This window comes from Anopheles nili, chromosome 2 (assembly GCF_943737925.1).
Source record: "Anopheles nili chromosome 2, idAnoNiliSN_F5_01, whole genome shotgun sequence".
In the NCBI taxonomy this organism is placed as follows: Eukaryota; Metazoa; Arthropoda; class Insecta; order Diptera; family Culicidae; genus Anopheles; species Anopheles nili.
Genome location: NC_071291.1, coordinates 77,251,068 through 77,267,336, shown reverse-complemented (window position 1 = coordinate 77,267,336; position 16,269 = coordinate 77,251,068). Strand labels below are relative to the sequence as shown.

The 16,269-nt window shown below is 48.8% G+C and overlaps 1 protein-coding gene across 1 annotated transcript in view; it reads left to right on the top strand.

Annotated features, from left to right (window-relative positions):
* LOC128730702 (POU domain, class 6, transcription factor 2) overlaps positions 1-16,269 on the top strand; it is a 45,580-nt gene that overhangs the window by 2,208 nt on the left and 27,103 nt on the right. Inside the window, exon 2 of the mRNA XM_053823779.1 lies at positions 2,461-2,729. Within this exon, the coding sequence (XP_053679754.1) occupies positions 2,538-2,729 (192 nt within the window). The 5' untranslated portion in view covers positions 2,461-2,537. The remainder of the gene's footprint in view (positions 1-2,460; positions 2,730-16,269) is intronic.

Here is a 16,269-nt window from a genome sequence, read left to right as displayed (position 1 = left end):
GATTGTTTCGCATATCTGCTGCCGGAGCTGAGGGCGACCTGCGAGGGTTGCTTGGAAGGAAAGAGGCAAATAAAACTGGTAGCAATTTTACTTTCCGCTTTCCTTCGGAACCTTATCGGCTAATGGGTTGGTACGATTTCGTCCCGTTTCGTTGGGTGGTGCAGCTCGGACATGGTGGCCCTTCGCTTGCAAGCGATAAGGGCAAAACCGATAGCTGAGTACCCTTTCGCACCTGGATGACGATGGCGAAGGTGCGAAAAATCGGAAGGGAAATATCTCTCCGCATTTAGAACCTCGGACCGGGCGTAGGATGAGTAATGGCTGGAATCGCCCGTCAGTCTTTATTTTCTGCCATTAGCCATGGCTGTATGGCAGCATTTTGTCCTTCGGGTTGGCGTTCGGAATGCTGGCTGCAAATGCCGATCGAATTGGCCGTTTCATAGCTTGTCAATTTGAGTTGTAACGTGTCAATGAGGCCGTCAAACGGACGTACGAAACAAAGGTATTTTCAGTTCCAAGCAACAGTTTGACGAACAATCAAAAGCCCAACCTGGTAACTCATACAACAACAACTAATTTGTCCCTTGAGGACGGGCAGCTGATGTTCATTATCGTCTTGGCTCTATCCTAGTGAAGATGTATAATTTTGATGTTCAAAATGGTGGGAAAATTCATTTATCAACACGATCCCGAGGGAAGGCCTAAACCCTTGCTTGTGCTGGTCTCAGCATGAACATTACGCACCGCTTATTCAAGCGCTCGTCGTTTCCTTCCTGCCCGGGGCTTCAGCAAGCGTCAATTGAACCCTTTTCTTTGAGTTAAAATATATTTTTCCTCCCCTCGAGCGCTTGGTGCAACCCGTAAGGCGCACCCTTAGGAGCTTCCAGAACCTGGACGGAAGCAATATTAACCACTTACATCGAAGCTCATTACGGTGACGTACGGCGATGCGTAATTAAGCAAAGCATTTGACGCAAGCTTGCACCTACACGTACGCACACACATGCACTAGTAGGTGCATGCAAATGAATGCACCACAGCTGCACATTCCAGCCGGACGACAACAGCGACCAACGACCAACGACGACGTCGACAACGAGGTCGTGTGGCGTGTGCGTCAAAGTGCGATATCTTTACCGGTTTTGGAATGCCGGTTTTAGCACATTGTTTCCATGTGATTAGCCGTTGATTTATAGATCAGTAATCTTGCGGTCGGTTGGCGCCCTGGCCGGTCTTGGATCGGATTGGTTCTAGCGCCCAGCTGTGGGTCATTTCTTTCTTCGAAATCAATGGCCCTGCTCTGATTTGATTATGCTTCATATCCCATAACGCTGTAAATGCATATGCAGCGATTTGTTGCAATAATAATTTGTAAAAATTATTCAATATTTTATATCAAACGGTAACCTTTATGAGAGTACAATTTGCCATCAAAAGTAATAAATCAATAAAAAATGTTCAACGACCGTGCAAGTCAATTGAACACACTTACCAGGTTGTGGGGAACAAACGTATCATTTTTTTAAAACAATCCCTCGTCCATTTTCGATCGACTTTCGCACCGTGGCAAAAGAAAACTTGTCTTAATTTAATTTGCCATTTTATGCCAACGGCAGTGGAACCGCTCCCCTTCGACTGCCGTTTCTCAGAACCACGGTAGCGGGTCGGGTATCCGTGACCCACCTCTGGCCGCGCCCGATGGGGCCGAAGGGACCGCCAGGGGTGACCAGTATGGGGAGGGCAGCAAAATCACATATTCTTAATTCATTCCAACCCGGACTGCCCACGCGCGAAACGCGCCAACTGACCGCGTGTACATGGCCCCGCTGGCGCGTGTGCGTGCCTGCGCGTGTGTGTAACCGTTAATGTGATTTAATTTTAAAACTGGAGTCTCGCCTGCTCGCCTTTTTTGCTGTTATTTTTATTTGTTACACGAGCTTGTTGTGGGCACTTTTTTCTCTCCATTTTATTTTTGTTCTAGCACACCTACCTACCTCCCTACCCTACCCCGTTTGCCGTCGCCGCCCTTTTTTCCCTCCCACCCTACGAACGCTAAGTGCCCGACTTCTCGCAGTGACCGCATTTTGAACGGCATGTGAGTGTGTATGCCGATCGCATTATGTCGCCAACGGTGTAAGCGAGGCGAGGTTTGCATGCTTATTTTCCAAGCCCTTAGGTTAGCTTCAACTCCAACCGATGTGTTGGGGGGAGACCTATTCTGCTTGCCTTCAAGAAACGCCGGTCGGTTGTTGATTATCACATGAAAAATCGGATCGCTGCAACCCGAGGCCAGTGAGGAATTCTGCCGTTGTTGAACATTTGCGTTTGTTTGATGTTATTTAAATTTTTGGGTGATTTTTGTTTCACTCTCCTAGGGTTTCGCATAACTTCCGCGTTACACTGGAACGTGCCTTCACGACCATCACTCATCCGATTGGCTTCCGTTTCCTTTTCTCGCAGCTGGACCCAAGGTTTCCCGCTGATGGCAACAATGCTCCCGATTTCGACGATGCCGTGCTGAGACGAAACGATGGAATATGGAGGACGGTGGAACGGACCCCGAGAACAACAATAGTAGCCACTGTGGAATGTTAGGAATCAGCATGCCATGCGAAGGAGCCGGTCATGATTTCAGTACCGTCCGGAAGGAGCTGGAGTACGCGAACGCGATCGCGGCACACTACGGCGCGCCGGAGAAGACCGATCGCGTCATTAGCTATAAGATAGAGGTAGGTGGAACGCCAACCCGCGACGTATGTCACCCTTTCAGCCGGTTTCCCGTGGCCTGTTCGCTCGCCCGGGTCCACTATTGATCCGAAAGGGCCACCGGCAACGATGGGTCCAATTACCGGCGGCCATTGGGGGGTCGTCTCGGGGGCGCCTCGATACCGGGGGCAAATGTCTTCATTAAAAATTAAATTACCACAAATTCAAACATCGGTTGCACACCGGCGCACGATGCGCGGGAGTGAGAAAGTAAATAATTTCCATGCCTTCTTCGAATGCTTGGTGGCAAGTGGGTGGTGGACAGACAAAACGAGAGATAGAGAGAGCGAGAGAGAGCGTGCGCGATTGGCGAGAGAAGACGGTTGCATAAATAGGCAGGGGTGGAAAAATCAAGACAAACAGAATGAAGGGGAAAAAACACGAAATACTGCAACAGGAAGCAGGAAAATCCACCTATTGTGCTCGTTCCAACCCCTCACAAGGAAGGCGGTTTCCCCGGTGAGGGCGGAAGCGGAAGAAAATATGTGCACACGTACATAGACATCAACTTGTGGCAAACTTTGCAACTAAAATATGCTTCCCACCCACCGACCCACTCGACGCCGGCTCGGTGGGTCGGTGGCTCCGGCTCGGTCGTGCATGTTGTGCCCCATGTAAAGTGAAGAGCAAAATGCAATTGATTTATAATTAAAACAGCAAATGTTATACTATACTTTGCAATTTTGAAAGATAAACTATCTCTCCTCGGGCGCTCGTATTTGTGTGTGCATGTGTGTATGTTCCTCTACCGCTTGTGTATGTGGGCGTTTGTATCGCAAAACTTTTGCAAATCAATAAGAAGAAACATTATCGAGCACTCGGACCGAGAACGGCGCTCTAGCCTTGGAAAGAAAATGCAATGCGCGGTGCGCTGGGACAGAAGGAGACAAGAGTGGGGCTTCCATAGATAATAGATAATATTGGGGCACGTGGGTGTAGGGCACCCGATGACGAGGGCAGCTCTCGAAGGGCGTCGACTTTCGTGAAGAATTTATGTATCCTTATGCAGGTGGGTGCAGCCGGATGCACATAGGTCGCCGTTGCTCATGTTTGCCGTTGAATATATTATCCTTAATGTGAGGATTTTTTGGATTTTCCTCGAATGCACAACAACTGTCAGCCAATTGTGTATTGACTATTCATCGTTGGACGAGCAGTCGTCGTCGATAATGCAAATGAATAAGATAAAAAGGTCTCTTTTGTTGGTATGTTTAAGTTTTTCCCTTAGCTTTTCCAACTTCCCATGCCAATCGGATCACCATAGCCCTTTTGAAAGCTGTTGGAACTGAAAAATGTCCATCACGACGCTCGGTACCTTCAGCAACAAGCTGAAAATCTCACTCAGCCCCAATCGCTCATGCCTCAAATAAACGATCACGATCATTAATATCTGTTGCGGCAAATGGCGTGGCACAAAAGTGCAACATCTCTCAAAACTAAACGTGAACAACCGAGTACGTCGCTACTCGAAACGATCGATCGATCAATTAATCGGGCCCGCTTTCGATCGCCGATCGACAACTCCGCGGTCTCTTCGTTGCACGCGGTAATCGATAATCGTGTCAAATGACAAATTACTTTTCTTCCTCCGCGCTCCGTTTGGCGCTTCTTATTTTTCAATCGACCTCTCTCTCTTTGGCGGGTAGCGCCTGGTGCTAGTAGCGAAAAGAAAGGACAAACAGATCGCTTGAATGCGACCCACGAAGCAGAACCGCGAAGTCGCATAATGAATATCTAACACACTGACTCATGCTTCGCGTGTGTCGCGGATACCGTGGGGGTTGAAGGGGTGAGGTTTGATGGGTGGAGGGGTGGATCAATGCTGGAGGGACAATTAAAGAAAGGCTGCGGACACGGGCAGGGCGGTGAGTGCGTCGAAAGATATAATTTAATACGCAAGTTTGTAGCCAACGCGCGCGTGTGTCCTAGTATTGGTGCCGATCCCTGGTGGAGTAGGGCTGGGGAACCGGGCTGCTGGCCCCTGCGAATGTTATTTTCATTTAGCGGTCGTGTTTTTTTAGCATTCCACCTCCATCCGCCTCCACGATCCCCGTGGTTCCCCTGGTCGGCTTCAAACGTCATATGCATCTCATTAATAATTAATTACAAATTACACACGCCTACGTTTCTTCAATAAATTTTTATAACTGCAACATGGCGGCAACTCCTTCGGTTGGCCCTCGGTTGCGACCGCTCGCCAGCGGCCCCGCACAGAAGTGAGTGTGTATGTATATAATTTTAATTCATCCACTAAATAATTTTTATGCTTTCGCCTTCCCCACCAGAGCGCTGAGGCTGATTCGCGCGGCCAGTGCCTGTGTCTTGCTGTCATTTCTTGGCCGTGTTTTTGTTTTACGCTCTGCTCTCGCCTTTGCCTTCGTGCTCTCCTCAGTTGCACCCCTTTTTCCCGTCTCGAAAGGGGAGGGAATGATGTCGAAGAAAAGCTCCCAAAAGGGACTCCACTCGACCGGCCCGTCTGTCCCCGTGAGCGGTCGTCTCGCAGTCGGTTGGTACTTTGGGTTTGCCTGGACCTGATCCGACATTGGAGCTGCATGCTTGGAGGTCGGCTCCTTCATCTTCTTACTCTCTCTCGCCACTCAGCCTAGTCCTCACACATGAGGGAGCTGCGCGTTGTGCGGATTGCTAATTTATATGTTGCCATATTACATTCAACGACAGAAATGTAATGAAACGCGCTGGTACAGTTAATAACCACCCCGCGAGATCGCGATCTCGAGCGCAAAATCTTACCGGAGATGCAAACAGCAAGAGGCAGCTAAAAAGGAGAGTAAATAAATCCGCGACCACGAGTGGAGACGTGATCGATGCAGGAGAGGGGGAAGGAACGCTGGAACCTCGAAGCGGAAGGAAAATTATACGCACGATAATAAATAATAAATAATGGAAAAGGAGAAAATGAGTAATGAATTAAATGGCACGTTAAATTATTTTAGAATTATACACGTACAATGTCGCTCTCGTTTCGTCGCCCTTTTCAGGGCTCCTTTTTTTTCGTTGCCGTCGTGGAAACTCGCGAGACGAGATCGGCCGCCATCGAAGGGGTAATTGGTGGTACGCAGTGAGGGAAAATAAATCGCCAATCGGCACCTCGTAACAAGTAGCCACCAAAGCGCAACGGCAAATAACGTGAAGCCCAAATTGCCGAGCCCCGGTGGTGGTGTTGATGGCCTCATTGCAACCGTTGTGGCACGGAATTTCAACCCCTCCCCCGTGTCGAAGGGGACACACCCAGGCGCGACAAAGGGCCAAGGGAATTTTTCATTCTAAGCATGCCCCAAAGGTTCGGTGTTGTTTTAGCAAACGACATTCGAAGAAGTGCGCAATAATTCATTCCACTCGCCATCATTTCTCACGCTGATCTGATGATACGCTTAATTCGATGCATCGACGTGACGTTTCCGACGCGACAACCCCTTTTCGACCATCTGTCACTGCAAGAAGCGCTTTCGAGGTCCTGCAAAACCACGCTATACGAGGTATGCACGAGACGCACCGAACACCATTAGCTGCAATATTAATCCGCACTTCGTTGGGGGTGGGTTGATGGGGTGGCATTTTTCCGAAAGGGGGCAAATTAAACATTCAACATCGAAACCACACGCCGGTCGGCCAACAATATCTAGCAGATTTCGGTGCATGATAATAAGATCACAAACTTGCTCTAAGCGTCCGAGATCTAGGGCTCGGTCCTGAGTCCTCCGATCGGTTGCATTAGACGCAGCAGGGGCCTGCAACGCTGGGCTGCATTCGCATGGGCATGGCCGGCAGAGGCGAAGACGATGACGGCGACGCTGAGTTTAATTTAAAATTTAAATAAGCTTAACAACATTACAATCACACACACACACACACACACACGCTAGCTCGCTCGCCCGAGCACATAGAACAGCAGTACAATCTTTCGAAGCATATCATTTCGGCCACTCGTTGGGGTGGAAAGGAGTTGGAGGCCCGGGGCGGGTGTGTGTCTGTATGCGGGCTAGAAGAAATATGGCCGAGAGTCGAGTTATCTGCATATTATCTGTCTTATGTCTTTCGGCCATCGTCTCCGGGCATGCCAGGCTGGTCAGCTCGTCCGGTAACTAGTTCCGCTGGTAGTGGAGCAGAGGCACGTGAGGGGGCTGGGAAGGGGTGTTAGGGATAGTGGAGAGTGGGGGTTTGTACGTGTGCGCACAATTCACCGTACGGCAGGCAGGCATTACTGGCATATAGTGTTCTTCTAATTTACTCATAATTAAGCTCACTCACCCACATACACGCTCGTTCGCTCGGTCTCTTTCTCTCTCGCTCCCGCTTGGCCTTTCCTCTCTCTATCACTTGGTGGGTTTCTTGATCAACGCTCGCACACTTTCGGGACGCTCACATAAAGTCGCAAGGCTATGAAAGTGCAACGTGCACTTCCTGCAGCATCGTCCGAATCGATTGATTTGAATAAGACAAGAGTTTTCGGGAGGGCGAACAAGATCCTGTGTTGCATCAAGATGGCGATTGTTTGCCTTGCTGCAGGCATGTCCGTTCAGGATCACGATCAAGTGGTGGTATTTCGTTCGCAGGATGCATCCATAAACAAGATGCAAATGCTACCGTTATACCTTTAAGGATTCTATATACTATTTTTCCTTAAACAAAACGAATACGGATCCTTCGACTAAATAGCTTCAGGAAACGAAATACAATAAAAATTAATATAGAAAATCTGGAATTACTTTCAAAATTATCAATATCCTTGAGCAAATCATTTTTTCATTTAATTCAAGCAGGATTGTTTTAACTGGACCTAAACCTGCTTCAGCAGTAGTTTTATCATAGTCTGCAATCGTTGAAAAACGTTCTATCATCGCTAAATGTGTCCTATACCCTGGCGCATATCCTCGAATGTGTATTCCGATGAAATGGATGAAATTTTAGATACACCACGTTGAAATGTGTATTGCAAAATGATTTTTTTTTGTAATTTAAATTAAGGACTACCCAGTCGTGAATCGGCCAAATGAGTCGAAACAAGACGGGAAAGAAAAAAAGCACAAGCTCACAGACACACACTCTGCATGTAAATAACGCCAACTTGGCGACATACGGTTCCGTGTCGATGTGGCTGTCGGCACCAGCATTTTTAACGGCGGTCCCGATCTCTAACGACCCCATGTCGCCTAAACATTATTTATAATGATAGATTTAATTGCACCGCCACCAGGATAATAACTGTGGCCTCGCCATCCTTTTCCGGCTTTCGTATGCCCCGTTTCCTCACGAGCCCAACCAAAACAGAAAAAAATACATGCCCTTCCGGTGGAAAGAGAAAGAGTGAGAAAAAAAAAGCGTGAAGTCGTAGCCGGGAAATCGAAAAATGTGAAATTTCTCGCGTTCCCCAGTAAATGTTTATCTAGCATTAAAATCACCACGAATGACCACACTCGCGGGTGTCTCGCGTACGGTCAAACGCTCACACCGATCGGGAGGAAAAACTGGCACCAACCGGGAGCATTGCGACAGCACCAAAACAAAAAAAGCGCACAAAAAGGACACCAAGCAGTTTGGGACGAGGAAGCGCGCGCGCGAGAGAGAGAGAGAAAAAGAACACGCAAGTCGGAAAGAAAGAGCCGCGTAAAAAAAGGAAGTGAAACGCAACCCTTTTCGCAACCCAACGGTTCGCCGGCGATAGGACGATTTCGCGAAAAAGGTTTGCTCCCCGTTCTTAAAATGCACAATCGACCGATGTACATCTCGCTCTCGGGATCAGTGTGTGTGTGTTTGTATGTGCCACTCAGTGGTCAACGCTGGCGCAATATACACCGCCGAGTCCCACGCAACGCGCAGCACGTGTGTGTGTGAGGCACAGCGAGGGTGCGATGCGTTCGGCGATTTTGCGAGGTTTTGTTTGTTTCTTTTCTTCGCGAATTCATGTACAATTTTTCGATTTCATTTATCCTGCGAAGCCCCCGTTTCTCTTCGAGCCCCGCCGAGGCAATTTTCCCGCTGATCGCCACCAGACGTAACTCAATTTCCTTACTACCCTTTGTGGCCCGCTGCCGGTCCCGCTCCGACAAGGATGCGATTTTTCCTCGATGTGTGCTTTTCCAATTTATATATGGCACAAGAGTGTGGGGTTGGAGAACCGGCCGTTGACTTTTCCCTGGAGTGAAAGGGGTTGTAGGAGCCACGGGTGTTATATCGACTCGAGGCACGCACACACAACGAATCGCGAAACTGAATGAACGAGAGAGTGAGAGAGACAAAGACAAAGAAGGCATGAGAGCAACCGGACATCAGCCGGACGACAGTCCAGCTGCAGCCGGCTGTCCTTGTGCGCGGAAAACCACCCTACCGGGTGGTGAAGTCGCAAGGGGTGAGACCAAAAAAGAAGAAAATCGACTGATTACCAAAATTTGCTCCATTTTCTTTTTATTGTCGAGTCGGTTTAACGTGTCTCTTTTTTTTTTGGCACGACCACTGCGAGCTCGCGTCCTGCGGTGCAGTCCTTGCAAAGGTTGAGTCGAATGGCTCGAAAAAAGTCACCCCTTGAGTTGAGGGAAGGGGTCACAAGGAAGGTAGGGAGCCCGCTGAAGGATGGATGCAGCACAAACACGCATATTTGGCCGGTGAAAATTGGGGAATTTTCCCGACGCTGTCCCATGCGGTTCTCGGGACATTTTCGGGTGCGGATGTGTGTTTAGGTATTGCATTTGTTTTCCACGGACTAGAAATTTATGTATTAACCCCCTTCGGCTCTCCTGCACCCGCTTAACAATGGCTCCCTCGGGTCGATGTGTGGAAATTGTCCCGGGACGACCAGGGGGTTACGAATTCGCGCGTTCAAAAAAGGACGAACCTGTCGCGAACGGAGCCAACTCGGTACGGGTAGGAGGGTTGAACGATTTTTTTTACTCTCAATCGCCTGATACTGTCCACTTTCGAGTCCAACAATTTTTTTTTGAATGCTTCCTCGCAATGCGTATGCGTACTGTGCCATGGTGCTCGGAAAATGGAGTGGCCCTATTCCTTGGCGTTTTTTTCTCTGCCCTCAACGTGCGCGAGAGGGTCAGCTAAAGCTTTTCCCCCGCGTATTTTTTCTGCTCGCCTTTTTCACATTTATTTTCTTCGCCAATTCATCGCCGATATTGCCGATGCGTCCCGTTTTCCCGCGTGCATGGCTTCTCATTATTTGGGCGCATGACGCAGAAGAGCGCCCTTTATTTTGTGGCCCCCATTCCTTCGATGCTGTTTTCCACCAGCTCGACCATCTGCTGGCGCTTCTGGCCGGTGTCAGCCCGTCAGTCTGGCGGAATTCATCTTGCTCGTATTTTCCGCCCGTTTCCATCATAGAACCCTCGGACCCACAGGATATGCACATCCGCCAGGACGAGCTCCATTTGATTTACTACGCGCTGCACGCGCGCGAAGGACGAAATGTTTGCGCTGGTCCGGCGAGGCGACTGATTGACTCTCTCGCTGGTTTTTCGATAGGAAATGCCACCATTCCATTAGTGTGCGTCCGGGGGAGGTGTCCCTTTTTCGGGACAAATCGCGGCCACCGGCAGGCTGGAGCGTTTGTTTCCTTTCGTTTTTTTCTCTGCTCACCGTGTTTTGTTTTCGATTCGTTTTTGTTTAATGTAGGCATTATGCGAAGATTGGTTGCTTCTTTTTTCCCACTCCGAACGGAACCCCGAAGTACATAAGTTGTTTCCAATTTCGGCGCTTTGTCCTTTATCGATTGTATAGCGGGGCAATTTGGTATTGCTGGCGACTGTTCGGGAAAACAATCGAAACATGTAGCTAAATACATGCATGGAATGGGAGTTAAATCAAATAAAGCAGCCGTCTCGCATCTGGGCCGCCGATCGAAAGGTAAAAATGAACGAAATTTGGAAAGCTGAGTTTCGTTGTCATACACATGTTCATTATTGTACTAACCTGCTGTGTAATATATGTGCATTTCAAGAATACTAGCATAACCTATTAAAATTATTCCGGCTCCAAAGTGGGCAATTTTTAGAGATTTATGAACATCTTGTAGAATAACTTTTTCAAAATCTTTTGAATATTCACAAATTTTAATTTCTATTCGAAAACATGTTTTAGAAACAAAGAAAAAGCTGTTGACCAATTTTCGGTGTATAATTCTATGAGCTGAAACAAAAACGTTGATGCAACTGTCGCACTGCTCGTACACTTCCTACAAACGTACTTTTACAGTGCTACTGCGAAGAATATCCTGCCATAATCGAGTGAAAGTGTAACACTTCTTTTTTTGAGTAATATTTTTAACGTCCTTTGTTGCGAGCATTCCATAGGATGGGAGACAGTGGCAGTCGCAAGAATACATTGCCCGATGGGTGGATGCAGTGTGCCTTTATAAACAAACCAATTTTCCATCCCACCCATTTGCTGCGATATCCACGCCACTGAAAGGAAGCTGTACGAGGATTGCAATCCGACCAACTTCAGGTTCCACCGCGAGTGGACCATATCGTGCCCTTCCGATCGTCCTTGTGGCGCCAACCCTCACGGGCGCGAATTTCGTTTTTGTTTCGTCCTTGTGCGCGAGAACGTGTCCGACCATCGAAACTGCACGCGGAATGCACATTTTCCCGTGCTTTTCACCCAACACCAGAACATCCGTAGGTCCGCGGGTGAAAGCGAAACTTTCGCAAAGGGCCAAACGCTCTCGAAAGGGTTTCAGTTCGAAGCGATAATTTTTGGTACCAAAATTTGTGTAGTTTTTCCGACCAACCACGATGGCACCGGCAGTGGATAGTTTTCCACATCCGAGAGTGCTGCTTGTAGATGAAAATTACCAACTACGTATGTTCGGGGCATGTAACTCCGGTGCCGTATAACCCTGCGCTGCATTTGCAGTATCTATATCCATAAAAATCAATCAATTCACTCCATCTCTGGAAAAGTGTTTGTTTCCTCAACGCGAACTGGATGCACTCGAGCTAAAAAGAAGCGAGCAAAACGCTCGATCCTAGCTACCTTTCGCAAAAGGATGCCCTCCAGCGATGCACGCACCGATCGGTGGGTGGAGAAGTCGCACAAAAAAACACTAGGACCGGTTGAGAGGAAATATAATATCCATAAATGTATGTTTCTGCTAGAATTCGTGTGCCGTTACGATGACGTCCCTCACCGGAGCGGGAAGCAATGAGATGAGCGCGTTTACTCGTTTCGTTGTTTGCTCCGGTTGATTGTTTTCTATTTTTCGTGCGTATTGTTTTCCGTTTTGATTTTATTTGTCATCGGTTCCGTTTTGTATTCGAACAAATTGTACGCTTTTTTTGCGTTTTGTGTTGCCATTTTTTTCTCCCTTTTGTTTCTATTAGAGTCGTCTGCGTTAAGGTGGTTTTGCTTTCTTTTTCCTGTGCCGCTTGGAGTTGCATCAAGGGGAGAACAAGGGCTCGTGGGCTCGCGTTTGCAGGCGACTTTTATTAGCTTACGCCGGTGATGTTTGCCGTGATGATTGCGAGAACGGTGCCGTTATGCTGCGTTTGGCATTATGTTGTGTCGAATGCCGCCTGACGATTGACTGCTGACGATGGGTTACTTATTTGTTCTATACTGTCCAACGAATTTTTTGAAAGAGAATTGCTAGCGTTAATAAAAATGCGTTTGTTTTAGGCTTTTAAAAGAAATTTCTGCTCGCCTCGCGTCCCTTGTGAGTTAGAATTTGGCTAAAAATACAAATTTGGCAGATTTTGAAAAGGCTCCTAATAGCAATCGAATTGTTTCGAAACAAACACACAGACGACCTCATGGGCGACCTCCGCGATTTCATTCAAGGGTTAATGCAGTTCCTTCAATACTCCTCGCTGGACCGGATCGAGCGTTCGCGTTTCCGTATGTAATTATAAATGCAAGGCCATTCTTGCGATTTATGTTTCGGTGCGGTTTTCTTGCGCGTTCGCCGCTTCCCATTCGCCGTCCTGCACCCGATTCCGGGAAGGCTGCTTAATATAATTAGTAATTATTATAGGTGAACTTTTATAAGCATTAATTAAATAAGCCCCATTATTGGGGGTCCGCACTCGGACGCACACACATCAGCCGGGCCCTCGCGCGCTGATGATTTAATGTTTTGTCTTGAAGTTTTTGTTTCAGTTCCTCATTCCGAAGGACTCCCGCCCGGACCAACGTGGGGCCGAGTTGTGTGTATGTGTGTGTGTTGTTTGTGCAATTTTACTTCGAATCGCGCAGGCGAGCGAATTCTGGCCAACATTCTGACACCCAGCCAAGGCGGGGCAGACGGGAATGCCGAATGGGCCGCAGCGTTTGACAGGCGAATTTTTCAAATTATTTATTGCTCTCTAGAAAATTAATTATTTAATATGTTCGCGTTTCGCGTCTCGCGCTCTCGCATCTTGCCCGGTCGGGTCTTGGCCATATTTTGTCTCAACGCTCCGTTCCGCTTTTAATTCATTCTGACCCGGCCCTCCTCCTACTGCTCCTGCCTGCCTGTGGCTCCGAAAGGGTGGATTTGTGAGAGCTCGCGCGCGCGCATTCGACTTTGCGCTGCGTTCCATTCACGCGAGCACAATTATGGAGGCCGATGGTGCCTCGATCGAATGGGGCAACAACAACAACAACAAAACAGGGATCGCCGGTGTGGGCTCGCGCAGGCTTAGGAACGACAAGCGAGTGCGCCCGTAGATGCACTTACTGCACCCCGGGATAGGAAGGGCACGGCACACAGGGGAGGGCCGTATGATAATTTGGATTTTATTTCTTTTGTATTTCACACACCCTTAGGCAACGAGGGCACAGAACGCATGTAACATATTTATATGCGCGATCATCGATGGAATGTAAGTGGGTGCTTTAATTATTTAGCACACATAAAAACACACACACACACATACTCGCACTGGACTCGAGCCAAGCCCAGTTGGAGTCGTCAGCGAGTTTGGAGCCAGTTTCCATCACATTCCCGGAGCCTCCCGGAGTCGTGCAGCATATTTGGCGCGCTCTAGCGAGCCCCCGAAAGGGTTTTGGAATCTTGAAGTCGCTCCCTTTTTGTTTTTGCTGCGCTGCCGTAAGCCAACGGTTTCGCGCGATTAACACGCCGGATGGTTGGTCGGTCAATCAAGTCGTTGCTCGTTTCGTCCCGTTTTATTCGCGCTTCGCTGGGCGGCTTTGCTGCTGCTCCTTCGTGAATTGGGGTCTTTTTTTGGTCTCCTGCTCACGTTGTTGCTGCTTGGTGTTGCTTTTCCCGCATGTGTGTTCTTATTCCTTCGAGCCGCTCGGAGAATATCAATGGGATACGGATTAAGTCGAACGAAACCGGTGAACGGTTGCCGGGAGATGGGTTAAAATGGATAAAGTTGACACAGTTCTCGATCCACCGTTTGGCGGGACGGAGCGAGGGAAATGGGCAGAAGGATCCTGACAAGAGGATTTCTGTGTTTCACCGTCCATTTCGTGGTCTTTGCACGATCCGAAATGGTAGGGTTTTTGCGAATTGAGGACTTTGATTGATCTTCACTGCGCTTAGAAACATGTGATTAGCAGGCTTTTATCTAGAATCGGTGTTTTGGCGAACCTTTTCTAATGCTTTATGTTCGAGATCACATTCGTTTATTGCGAATCATGTGTTTATGCGTTTTAGCTAATTATAAGTATTGAGCGAATAATATCCCGCCTATCTTGGGGCAGTTAAAGATCCTTCTAATTTAGAGGTTTATTCAACAAAATGGATGAATAATGTTATCCCAAACAAAACACGTTCAATAGCGCGACGTTTTCCCTCTACCCGTCAGATAAACCTGCATAAGTTTCAACGACATAAAGGTACATAAATCTGGGCCCCTCGCAAGGTGAAAAGGATACCCGCACGAATAAAACTGTCAAACGCTGCAAACCGGGCACCGGTGTAGGTTTGTGAGTGTGAGTGGATGTGTGTATGTCTGTCTCAGGCGATGCTTCCTCCTTAAATTACTAATCAGTGATACAATTACGTTGTCTCGGGGTTTTAAGCATTTGCAGCCCCTTCCCGCGGTTCCCGAGGTGGTTCTTCAGTCGCCCTTAGCCACAAGACGGGATGTACATGGAGCAGTTTCCTGTCCCTGACCCGATCCATCGGTTGGCCGGGATTCGGTCCACCCGGCTGTCTTTCCTTCGCTCCCGTTTCACGGAGACGCGCTCGCCTTATTGGACGGGTGTTATCATAGACGATCTCCACCACCAGCACAGGGGACACAGGGGAACGTGAGAAGAACTCTTGTGGAGCTCCAACTTCCTCCGTCCTTTCCACCCACACAACCACCTACTCCCACCCAGGACGGTGATGCGAACCTTCTTCTCGAGAAACCGCACCGCTTTCGCAAGCTGAGGCCAACGGTTCGTCCTTTCTCGTTTCCTTTTCGCCACCAGACTCCCGAGCCCTTCTCGGTGTGGAGAGGTGGCGGATGCGGGAAAGACGTGGGGAGGGACCTTCGTGCGCCCATAAACAGATTTACATATTATTATTGTAGAGCGAAAGCAAATCTGAAAATTAGATAATGTTTTCCCTCGGCCTCCTGCACGGTTCAGGACGACATTCGAGGCATTCGAGCGAAAGGTGCCGCCGAGCTCCTTGAAGCCGGCTTTGGTTGGGATGGGTAGGAGAACCGTGCATCCTTTTCGAGATGGACAATGTCCCGCTTCGAGACTCCGAGCCTAGGTAACTCGCCCCAACACTTTTTGGCGGCGGCAGGGATATTTTGGGGGCGCAATCGGCAAGGAATACCCGCCGGTTCGGAATGTGAGCATCCTTTTGCGCCCCCCAGGAGAAACTTTAGACTCCCGGTTTCACGGGGTTGGTGTGGAAAACCCACCCTACCGCTCTTGGCCACCCACGAGACGCCACCTTCGGAAAGAGTAAAGATGATCTTGCCCGGGGAGAAAACGCTCTCGTCGCTCGTCCAGGCAGGAAGCAGTCGTCGTCGTCGTCGTCGATGTTCGAATGTTCTCGCACCACCCTAAGGGCGCAGCGGACCGGACCACCCAGGACAGGTGGCCGCTCGGGAAAGGAATCGAACCTGCGACTGCGGCAAGGACTGTTCTAATCTGGACCGCTGGACCACTGGACGCCCGAGGAAGGTGATGGAAACTATCTTAAACGCTACGTCCTGGCGAGCTACATAGGAAATAATGAAAATAATGATAACGATAATACATAAAGCGGTGTAGGGGGTGGGAACCATCACACGAACAGCAGCCGTGTACGTGTGCGCGTGGCCAGCAGGGGAAATATTGTGTATGGCTTCCAATTAAGCCATAGTTTTGCATTAATGAGAAATACTAATCCTCCTAAAATTTCCTTTTCTTACGTTTGGTATAATTTGATTTTCGTCTCAATTTATAGCCCCATCGGTCTCGGACTCGGAGGGAGGCGGACAGGAAACCCATGTCTCTGGTTATGGGGGTAGGGAGAGAGGGGAGGGGAGGGAAGGAACCGGAAAGGCGAAACGGGGCTTTTGCGCCGAACGGTCGAAGGAGTTTTCTAAT